The sequence below is a fragment of the Colossoma macropomum genome, unplaced genomic scaffold, assembly GCF_904425465.1.
Source record: "Colossoma macropomum unplaced genomic scaffold, Colossoma_macropomum, whole genome shotgun sequence".
Classification (NCBI taxonomy): Eukaryota; Metazoa; Chordata; class Actinopteri; order Characiformes; family Serrasalmidae; genus Colossoma; species Colossoma macropomum.
Genome location: NW_023494790.1, coordinates 32,870,344 through 32,882,452, shown reverse-complemented (window position 1 = coordinate 32,882,452; position 12,109 = coordinate 32,870,344). Strand labels below are relative to the sequence as shown.

At 37.0% G+C, this 12,109-nt stretch overlaps 1 protein-coding gene across 4 annotated transcripts in view; it reads left to right on the top strand.

The window, feature by feature from the left end:
* Nucleotides 1-8,774: 8,774 nt before the first annotated feature.
* Nucleotides 8,775-12,109, top strand: part of LOC118809641 — a 45,463-nt gene continuing 42,128 nt past the window's right edge. For all 4 annotated transcript variants that reach the window (XM_036573120.1, XM_036573121.1, XM_036573122.1 and 1 more), the window contains exons 1-3: nt 8,775-8,850; nt 8,945-9,055; nt 9,157-9,180. In XM_036573120.1, the coding sequence (XP_036429013.1) occupies nt 8,992-9,055; nt 9,157-9,180 (88 nt within the window). In that variant the 5' untranslated portion in view covers nt 8,775-8,850; nt 8,945-8,991. The remainder of the gene's footprint in view (nt 8,851-8,944; nt 9,056-9,156; nt 9,181-12,109) is intronic.

Here is a 12,109-nt window from a genome sequence, read left to right as displayed (position 1 = left end):
GTCCTGCTGCAGCCTTACATATTGTCATTTCACCATAAAACATGAATATGCATCACCTGAAGAAAATTTAAATAATTTTTGTCATGCACATAGTTTATTTTAGCAGTGCTCTGTTTTCACATGTGTGCAGACTCAAAAAAATGAAAGAGATCAGAGTGAGGGTTTCCATGCACTGAAAGACCCCATTCCTGAGCTGAAATCGAGGTCTCTTAATCGGATTTCTAGAAATCCGTCAATGGCCTTAATTCAATCTAAGAGATCAAAATATGCTGTCTACATGACTGCTTGAATAATCAGATGACTGCTGAAATCCGATAATGATCGGATTATTAAGTGCATGTAAAGACGCTCAAAGAGACCTTTGTAGTTCATGGCTCCCAAACCATCAACATCCGGTTTATTTCAAAATAAACGCAATGTTTATTCCAGTCAACGGCAACAATTTAACTCTTAACTCTTATTGCTGTGGTTATTTTCCATCGCAGCTCCATGGAAAACAATGGAATATCAGATTTGCCATTGCCCATCTACTGCCAAGATGTAAACGCAGCATAAGTCCTACTTAATTTGCTGACTTTCTTGCTGATAGTTGCAAGTTCTCTTGTGTTTGAAACTGTGTCCATGTGAAACAAGATACTTATTTGTTTAATTCATTATGCTGGGGGTGATCTTGGGATTTGACAGAGATTCTGTACTATTACTATAGAGTCTACTGATTACTACGAGTCTAAAGAGCAAATACATAATGTTTTATTAAGTTTGTCACTCTTTTCTTCAAGTGGTTAATTAGATTCTGTAGATCAATGCTTTCCAGTACTGTCCCTGGAGACTCCCTACTCTGCATATCTTACCCCCAACAAAAATGCAAAAATATCACATTCCCTAACACTTCATAAGGTTAAAGTGATGATTTTAGAGCAGGAAAACTCTAAATATGCAGGGCGGGAGAATTCTCTGAGCAGGACTGGGAAACATTATCGGAAACTTTGATTCCACATAGGCTTGTACTGGGTCTAAGAGGTGAATTTACACCAAGCAAGTGATTTTTGGCAGTGTATCACCTGCAGTGGTTTCCTTAAATTTCCCCATGTTTTTATTCCATCACCAGATGGTCATAATAGGGTAATGGATAAATGGATAAATAAAATTAACCAAAATAACTCACAGTCCACTGGATTCTGTTATTTCCTGCACCAACATGGCACAACACAGCATTCCTGCTGGATTATTTGTGCAAGGGCCCCCATGTGGGCTAACACTTCAGTTTCTCTCTGTGATAACTACCATACGTACAGATCAGTTTCATAGCAGCTGCTGAATAATTCATATAACACTATTTCCAAAAAAATGGAATGCTGTGCAAAATGCAATGATGTGAAATTCATTTAAACCCTATATTTAATTGAAAATAATGCAAAGTCAATGTTGAAACTGAGAAATTTATTGTTTATTGAAAAACAATAATATATTTTGAATTTGATGCCAGCAATATGTTTTGCAATATAAAATAGCAAAGATCTTAGGGATTTTATCATCAATGGTATATAATATCATTAAAAGTTTCAGAGGGCCACTTCTGGCAGGGATATGGCACTGCTGGCCCTTTGTTGGCACTGACAACCTGCATGTGAGCCAAAGGTGGCCCACATGACACAAAACAGATTCGATCCACTTTTGGCACAGATATAGCAGGGCTGTTTACTGGTAAATGGCATATGAGTCAAAGATGGCCCACATATGAAAAAATTCAAATGGCCCACATGTTCCAAAACAGGTCTGGTCTGTAAGCGTGAAAAAAGCCAATCACAGGTTCACTCCACTCCCCCCTTCTACAGTGCAGATTTACATTTCATTAGGAGCCTGAATACAATTGCTTGACTAAAAATACATAAATAGAGAGAGAAATTAAATAAAGAGATCATTAAAACTAAAGTAACAAGCTTGTTTTAAAAATGTAGTGAGTAAAATTAAAATGTATAAAGTGACAGAAATACTCAAGTGAAGTACAGATACCTAAAAAAAATACTTACGTACTCTGGTAACCTGTAATATCCTGACTACGGTCAAGATTTCAGTATATTCAGAAGTATAAATATAGTTATGTTTAATACCATCCTTTAGATTCTTCATCATAGTCGTTGAAGTTAAGATGCGGTTCCATGTAAAAGTTCTCTTTTTTTTCTGACAGAGCCAGTTGGGAACAACTACACTCGAAAAATGAAAATGGGACATGGTTAAGTTTAATTATTTGAACTGTGTTCATCTGACTATAAATATAAGAGCGTGTTGGTTTAAAACGTGTTCTTTACATAAAGCTGATGTAAGTCTAAGTCAAGTTCATGTCTGCTCATGTGCGCATGTGTGAATGGAAAGTGATGACATCACGAGGCTGGAGGCAAAGAGACTGTGGTCTTTCCCTTCTGTCCGGCAGTTAAACAGGTAACTGTAGTGTATCTTACAGTACAGTGTTCGTATTGTACATTTATTATTTCTTAGTAATGTAAATGTCTGTGGCAGAAATAGTGAGGTGAAGTTTTTCCTGGCTGTAAATATTTTACATTAATGTAAGGTCAGCCAGCTAAGTTAACACGGTATTTAAATGCTTTTTGTGTAGGTTTAGCTGCCTGGCGCGTAGCTCTCACTGTTGGCGCGTTCCCGCCTTAGGTAGTTAGCATATTAGTATGCGGTTAGCGCGTTAGCGCGTCAGCTAGCACGTTAATTTGCGGTTAGTTCTTCAGCTAGCGCATTAATTCGCGGTTAGTTCGTTAGCTAGCGCATTAATTCGCGGTTAGTTCTTCAGCTAGCGCGTTAGAGCGCGGTTAGTGTGTTAGCCCGTTAGCTAGCGCGTTAATTTGCGGTTAGTTCTTCAGCTAGCGCGTTAATTCGCGGTTAGTTCGTTAGCTAGCGCGTTAATTCGCGGTTAGTTCTTCAGCTAGCGCGTTAATTCGCGGTTAGTGTGTTAGCCCGTTAGCTAGCGCGTTAATTCGCGGTTAGTTCTTCAGCTAGCGCGTTAATTCGCGGTTAGTTCGTTAGCTAGCGCGTTAGATCGCGGTTAGTGTGTTAGCCCGTTAGCTAGCGCGTTAATTCGCGGTTAGTGTGTTAGCCCGTTAGCTAGCGCGTTAATTCGCGGTTAGTTCGTTAGCTAGCGCGTTAGATCGCGGTTAGTGTGTTAGCCCGTTAGCTAGCGCATTACTTCGTGGTTAGCATGTTAGCTCACAGTTGGCACGTTAGCTCGGGCTTAGCGCGGTACCTCAAAGTTAGACCACGCTGGAGAAAGTTAGCTCTTGTGTTGCAGATTGAAAATGTTTCATATTTGTCCAGCTGGTCAGCAATTCTTTTTTGCAAGATGTCATCAAGGCTGGGAAAAAAAGGTTATATTAATGATATCTTTGTACAATTTGTGTTTTTTTAAAATAAAACTTTTATTATTATCGTTCAGCTAACTAATTGACTTCACACCTTTGAGATGCTTCTTGTCTCACATCTGAGCTGTCTGCTTTTGCTGTCGGCCTGCTTAATAATGTAATAAATAAACTGGTCCATACTTTTAATCAATTATTTCTTCAATAAACTAAGGCAAGACTGAGACAGTTATTGAATATGTGTATAATTCAGATAATTCTAGGTTCAAACTGGAAAAAACACTGGCAACAAATTCAGGCAGTCACAGACTGATGCTTGCAACTGACAGTTCAGGTAATCAGCTACGAAGCCTTGGCCGCTGACGTATTTCCTGCTGTAATTATGAAGCGAGCAGCAATTTCAGAAGTGAGCAAAAAGTGAAATGTGAGCTGAAATCAGTGAAGCGAGCGCGTAGCTGTGATAAGTGAGCATACTAAACTCCTGGTGTGCTGTGCCTGAAGCCCGCAGTTCTTGTTTCTGTGCTCTTGGTGTCGCGTTTGCGCTCGGCTTTCTTGATTCTGTGCGCTTGTTTTTCTGACTTTCTCCAGGATTCCAATAAGAAGCAGCAGCTGTCCAGCACTGGTCAATACCTTGATGACAGCACAGATGTGTTACCTATCAGAAGAAAATAATAAGTTTTATTATTATTCTGGTGCAAGTTCTTTATTATATCAATTAAAATGATCTTTTAAATGGTCACATCTTGTCATTTAATGATTAAAAACACAGATTAATGTAATTGATTGGTATGAAGGTTCAAAGGCAAATGTATATACAAACCTAATTCTAAAACGTTTGGACATGTAAAATACTACTTTTTCAGGGACGTCCATGCTTATTTCAGCATGACAACTACAAGAAACATTTTGCTTGTGTTACAACAGCATGACTGCTTAATCAAATAGTGCAGGTGCTGGACTAGTGTAGCACATTATGAAGGGCAACACCTGTATTGTTGTAAAGACTTGTATAACCAGAAAACTACAAAAAATCTGCTTTTAAAACTGGATCAATTTGAGTTTTTAAACCCCAAATGATTATTAAATGCTATTAAAAGGAAAACTGATGTAACGTAGTGGTAAACTGCTCCTATCCCAACTTTCTGGAATTGCAGGCGTCATATTTTGAATCAACATATATTTACAAAAAAAAAAGTCAGTAAAGTTCTTGCAGCAAAACATCAAATGTTGTGTTTTTGTACCGTTTACAGTTGAATACATGTCCAACAGAACTTACTAATCACTGCTTTCTCTTTTAGTGGCAGTTTAGATACTCTCCCAAATTGTTTGGTAGTTGGTTTGTACTTGATGCTGCTAATTTTCTTGTTTTTGCTTTGTTACGGTTTTATATTATATGTTAATTTTATTTGGTCATAAGGGGCCAATCAACAGTGAACTTGCCAAGAATTTCATTCAGCCCAGTTATGTGGTTCGCTTTTGGCTGATGTGTGGCCCTAATCCGGTACGTACGTGTCCCACATCTAACAACTGCGAGTGTTTCGCACATGTGCCAACTATACATGTGTGTGTGGGCCAGAAAAAAATTGCTATCTGAAACCAGTCTGGTGTGAAACCACTAACTGGTATGTACGTGGCCCGCATCTAACAACCGGGAGTGGTCCACTCAAGTGCCATCAATCCATGTGGCAAGTGGGCCAGATAAAAATGGGCCAGATCTTGGCCAGAATAAATTTGCTATCTGGGGAGTGACTTGCACATCTGTAAAGCCACCATTAATACGGAACAATATATACAGCTTTTGGAGGAACGTTTGTTGCCATCCAGATGATGTTTTTATCAGGGAAGGCTTTGCTTATTTCAGCAAGATACCAAACCACATTCTATACGTATTGCAATAGCGTGGCTGTGTAGCAAAAGATTCTAGGTGCTAAACTGGCCTGCCTGCAGTCCAGACCTGTCACTCACTGAAAACATTTGGCGCATTTTGGAACAAAAAATACAGCAGAGGAGATACCAAATTGTTCAGGAGCTGAAATCCTGTATCAAACAAGAACGGGAAACATTTCACTTTTAAAACTACAGCAGCGTCTCCTCATTTCCAAAATGCTTACAGAATGTTGACAAAAGAAGAGGTGATGCCCCTGAACACACCCTGCCTCAACTTTTTAGAAATGTGCTACAGGCATCAGATTCAAAATGAGTTCAACATTTTGAAAGAAAATTCTCAGTTTCAACATTTAATATGTAGTTTTTGAACTATTTCCAAATAACTGTATGGTTTAAATGATTTGTACAATAGTACATTATGTTTTAATTTGCATTTTGCACAGCTTCCCAACTCGTTTAGAAACAGGGTTGTAGTTTCTGAATAACTACATGATTAAAAGCTGAATGATAAACTTGCACTTTGAGGTTAATCTCACTTCAAGGTGACCAACAAGTTTTTGTGTTTTAAAAACGCTTACACTGCAAAGACAAATGTCTTAAATGTAGGCACTGTATCAGTGCAGAGATGTCAAGTACCAAATGACATTTGCTCTTGTTACTATACTTGAGTAAATTTTTCCCTCTAACGTTATTTTTTTGGAATATAATTAAAGTACTTTTACTCTTTAAGAAATTTTTTAACTACTTTTATTTTGCTATTCAAATTTTTAATGAATGTTACAGAGTGTAAATAAATTCTAAGCATGTTAGCTCATAAACCAGTTAGTCAAAACGGAGCAAAAGAGCAGCTCCCAGTCTCAAAAACACTAGTTACAGCTGAGTTCAGGGACAGCAAGTTTAGAGGAGACAGAAAGAGGAGAACTTTATCATTACACATGAGGAACATACTTCATCCAGTCTTCTTCAAATTAACTAAAGAATATGGCATTAAATCATCAGCTGCCAAACAAGCCTCTTAAAACCTTTAAACTCAGCTTCAGCCTGAGCAGCTGCTTAGCTAGCTAATCCTAACTAAACAGGTCCTGTGTTTACTGTTTGCTTCTTAGTTTGTTGTTTTAGAATAAAACGATGGAGATGAGTTAAAATTGTTGTCATCCCATAGCCGACGGTTTACCCATGTAAAATATAGTTTTGTCACAGGGTTTGAGGTAAATGGCCGTATAAGGCTGTGACACAGGAAATCTAGCCTAATCAAAACTATAAATTGCTGTTGCTTGATTTTAATGGTGGAAATGTATTATGCATTAAATGTATAAAAAAGGTAGTAAATGTATCAGTTAACTCATACAGTTTGAAGGCTGTGAATATAATGTTTACTGTCTGTAGAACTTCACACCTATTAATTTAAGCTAACATAGGAGCTGATGATGCAGTAGATAAAAATCACTAAAAATGACATTAATAATTGAGTAATCGACTAGTCTCAATTAAGATTTTTTTTTTTAAATATAGACCTAATTAACTAGTAGCGCACTCTACACAGTTTAAACTAAACTCTACTTTCTTGGGAACAGAGAGACTGGGAAGTTTTATATAACCATCTAACCATAAAAGGCATGCAGTTTAATGTAACCCTTGTTCCTTACACACTTCACAGAGAGATGTGTAAATGTCAGCATGCTTTGGTCTGAGTCTCAGGACAACCTTTTTTCTTATGTATTGTTATGTTTTGCTTTAGTTTTGTTTGCACAAATTATTTCCAGTTGAGTCAACTCAGAAAATTACTTTTAAAACTACAATTGCAGACACAAAAAAGCAACTCAGATACACTGTTCGAGATAAAGGTTCTGTGCAGGTACGTTTTTCGTTCATTAAAGGTACAAAAATGTAAATGTTCCCTCAAAGGTACAACAGTGATTTTGAGGTCCAGTTGTGAACTTTAAATAAGTTTTTCCAGGTTAAAAGTGCGTATTTGTACCTTTTCATAACCTAATGTTTTAAAACAGAACAATAAAAAGCCTGGAGACGAGACGGGGTGTGTGGAGTCAATACAACTCAAAATATAATCTCAATGGAATATAGTACAGTTATGTTCCCTGACTGAAGGTACTGAGATGTACCCTTGAGGGTACCACAGTGACAAGAGGGGTACTGCCCCAGTGACGGTTTCATACATTTTTTAACTGTAGTTGAGTGTACTCAACTACAGTTAAAGTATTTTTACTTAAGTAGGGATTTTCAGTACTCTTTTCCACCTCTTAGCGCTGCGTTTGGGGGGAGCCATAACTAGCGGGTGAAATTGGAGACTAAATTGGGGAGAAAAATCCAAAATAAAATAGCTTTTAAACAGAGGGCTGCAAAAAAGGTATTTGGAGTGTAATTTATTGTTGTTTGTTTGATTTACAGTAATACAGCTGCAAGCAGCCTTGACCAGGGTCAAAGCAGAACATTTCCAGCATGAGAGCAGGAGCAGTATGGGTCTGTTTGCGCTAACAGGGCTTATGTCTGGTTGTAAGGTAAGTCAGTTGTAACTTTTTGGGCAGAACTTCATTGCACCAACCGGTCATAAGCTAAATTTTTGCTAAGACCTGGTGTAACTTTTCGCCTAAAGTCGAATTATACTCTTTTTGCAGGTGATTATATCTTCTTTAAACAAGCTAGTTGTTTCTGGCACAGTGTGCAGCAGTGCTTAAATAGCTAAATTCACTAACTTAAAACATAGGTGTATCAAAAGTGCATAATTAGAAAGATGTGTCAGATTTCTCCAAATACCTTTTCATTTTCTTCCATGTATTTGGCAGCTAAAACACATTTGTAAATTATAATGGTAGTTGATCTTTTTTTTTTTCCATAAGTAATTTTGGACCATTTTATTTGTCTGTTCATTATGAGTTTTAACATTATTCTAATGGTATCTAGAGTTATGCAAAAAGGCAAAAAACAACAAAAGTGGAAATACAAGGTTTTTGCAAGACGATATGGAAGGTTCATTGTTGTTGAAGTTACTTTTGCGATTGCTAGAAACAGGCATGGTTAGAATTTGAACATCATAACTCTTTCAACAGGTATGCTGGGACAGGGTGAAAAGCTATACTGCTTATATACTTGGAATGCAGTGCAACTGTTGGTTCTCATAGTTTACACAGAAGTAACTAATATTGGTGCACAAGGAGCTACATCGGTTAACACACAAAGTATTTTCGGGTTAAAACTTTTATTTAAAATAAAACTTCAATCTGCCTCAACCTCATGAAACAATAAAATTACTATAGGAGTGCCGATTTGTTTTGAAAATACATTTGTAACTGTCATAAATAAAGATCAAATTAGGCACAAAGAGAAAAATCTCATTTAACAGGCTCCTTAACAGAATAAAAAAGAAATAGAGTATTTTTTTTTTTATTTAGGCAATACTGGACATAATATCCTTCAGTGTTGTCTGCAGTGCATTCCATGCATGCACACTACAAGGAAAACATTTTCCCTCATCAGTTTTGTGAAGAGCAGGTTTGGGTGGTTGAACATATTTAAACGTGTTGCCAGGAAATCTGTTTCAGTGTGATCTTACCTGAAGAATATGGAGCATGGTCTTCTGTCTGAGGTTAGTGATCTGCAGTTTGTTTAATTGTATTATGATGATGAAAACAGCTAACAGTACTAATCTAGAGTAAGATTCATGTTATTTTCTATTACAGATTTGAATATTTTACTTGTTATCTGAAGTATTGATGTCAGTGTGACAATGGAGGGTTCAGTTCAAATGCCTGCGCTGTCTCTGAAGATAGTGGCAATCATATTAATGATAAGTATGTTCTATAAATGCCTTTTTCCACAATTGGCTCAATCAACTGGAAATCTTTCTCCAATTTGCTAAATATTTGTTTCTGTTCTCTTTAACACTTCACAGGTGGTCTGACAAAAGCACAAACAGGTAATGACACTGTATAATTTATTCTTTTTTCGTGTCACTTGGCTTTGTCCAGTCCATCATGCTTTACAGTCTCATCTATGCTGGACGTTTTTCTAAATTGTGTTTCATTAATTCCCAAATGCTTTCCAGTTTGTGCATAATTGTCATGTTGCTTTGGGTCAGCTGGCAACTCTCCAAAGCTCCTCATAGTCTGCTTCACACACTGTACAATCTTGGGGCTTAAAGTATTACAAAGATTAGAATGTGCACTTTTTCCTATATAGACTATGAGAAGTTCTAGAGCACCCTGTGGAATTTCTTTCTTTACCCCTCAAAGAACTGCATGTTTTTTTCCTTCTTGAAGAGGGGTCTAATGTCCTCCCACAAACATTTCAGAACTTGCATAACTCAATTCTAAGAACTGTTCTTCACAAGGAAAAATGTTGACCTGGACCATACAAGGCAGTTGAATCCACAGGCTACTGAAGTTGCACCGAAACTAATTTTGAAGGCAGGTGTCTCTGGGCCAGATTCATAAAATGCACTGCCAGATTTACACTGATATTAAGAGCAAATAGTGTGGTGGTAACACATTTATTCATTCATAAATGAGGATTCTGACGCGTTTACCGCTAATGTGATGTGAGGAATTACTGCATTTTTACTTCATTTAAATATGCCTGTAGTGATTCATAACACAGTGCAATGCTGCAAAAAAGCACTTGACTCTCTCTGATGGTAATTTTCATGGTAAAAAGCAGATGTCCATTAAATGATATTTTCTACAGTAGTTCCAAAAATGTTTGGTTCCCACATGCAAAACATTGCATACACCAACACTAAGCAAGATATTTAATAGACATGATTTGATCTTTTTGGATGGAGTAAAATGACAAACTTCCTACCTGCTGTAGGATTAGGACTTGCTTGAAATAGATTTCAGATTCAATAGATGACAGATTTAACTGGTATTATATTTAAAATGGCCACTTCTTCCTGCATTAAATTCCATTTTTCACAAATCCCCCTCCTGTGTATGAAAGTGGGTTTAGCTTGGAATCCAGAGGGAAGAGTAATTTGATATGTTAAGATTATATCTGCATGATTGAGTTGATTTCATTGCAAGCAATTTTAATGTTTAATACTATTTTTCTATTTACATTGGGTTTTGACTTTAAACATGGAGAAATAACATTTTTACTGGAAAAAATTGAATTTTTGCTCTTATTTATTAATTGCTGCACATTTTTATTGCATAGTGCAGAGTTTCTTTTTTAATCTGGCCCATTGTATTTAACCCTCTGTGATGCAGACACAATTTGTTGGGGTGTTTTTCAGGGGTATGGACAAATATAAATGGTAACTGCAAGACATACATTAATGGTGGGGAGCCAAGTTTTAGCCAGACACCATTTACATATATGGCAATTTGTAGACACTCTTATGCTTTGTTTTCTGTTTGGGAAAACTTAACTTTAACCTAAAGCATTTTTGGCTTTTTAAGACAAAAATTATTATTAATATATGATAAATAATAGATAATAATTAATATATTATAATATGTTAATATAGTTATATTAGTATAATAGTATTAGTTTAAATGCTCATCACTGAATCCACATTTGGAGACAGGGGCTGAGCTGTTTGGACGGCCTCTTTGTTTTACCACCTGAGTGCCAGTACAGGACACAGTGTTGATGCACCCTGCGAGTGCCGCAGAAGGTAACTCATTTTTGTAGGGAAGACACTGGATTTCATATCCAATGTAAGCAGCTACATGAAGGCAGTGCACTGATTTCAGAAGTGGAGTTATGTGGGTTAAAGAATGAGGGCAACCCATGTTTTTGAATTCTGAATTAGTTGCAAGGGCCCAGTGCCATGTCCCTGAAGACCAGAGATAATTTAGCTGCAATAGTTAAGCCTTGAGGTGTCAAGGTGTTAAACAAACATCTGACTGACCTGTTTACACAAAAAGAATTGAATCATCTAGATATTGTACAGGAGAGAGATGTGGGTTTACAACATGCTGATTGAACTTTACACTAAATATGCTTCATGCCTTTTCAGACAGAGTGACAGGGGAATTCTCAAAGGACAAAACAAAACTGCCACAAGGCATGTCTTGCAGCTCTGTCTTGCTGGGATCCAGCTTTAGGTGAAGGGCTGTCATTCATGATGAGATGTTAGATGTGCTGAGATGGCAGATTTAAATAGCATTGTACTTAGAACAGCCTCTTCTTCCTGCATGCAGGTCATGTAAATCCCTCTCTTGCATGTGTGGTTATTTAATTGAGACATTAAATCTTACATAAAATATAATTTCCTACACTTACAAATTAAATTTTAGGATGTTATATTACATCTTATTACATTACATCATTTTATCTTTTTTATAGTAAAAACATTTCCTGAAAAACTTAATTTCTTGATATAAAGTTAAAAGCATCTTCATCAAATGATTCATTTTGCCAGCACTTCTTCTTTTAAAATGTATAGCTCTATTTCTTAGAATTTTGCTTTTCTTTCTTTGTTTTCATTTTTTTTCATTTTGTTCATTTTGGCAGCCAACCGTGGCTTCACTTGGAGGGTCTGTCATATGTATGACCTCATTTACATGTGGATTTTGATTGGCCCTTGCCTCAAACACCAGAGAAAATACTGCAGCATTAAAAAACACTGGTGAGCTAATCACCACTACTGTCACTTCAATAGCTCTTATTTACCACGCAACACATTTTGTGTGGTGTAGCACAGTTACTGCTGAGTTTTATGAATCTGGGCCCATTGTTTTTAACCCCCTGTGATGCAGACACAATTTGTTGTGTCTCCAAAGTGGAGTTATGTGTGTTAAAGACAACCCATGTTTTTGGACACTGGATCAGTTGCAAGGGCCTAATGCCATGACCCTGAAGCCCAGGGAAAAGTGTGCTGCAGTGGTCAAGCCCTGGGG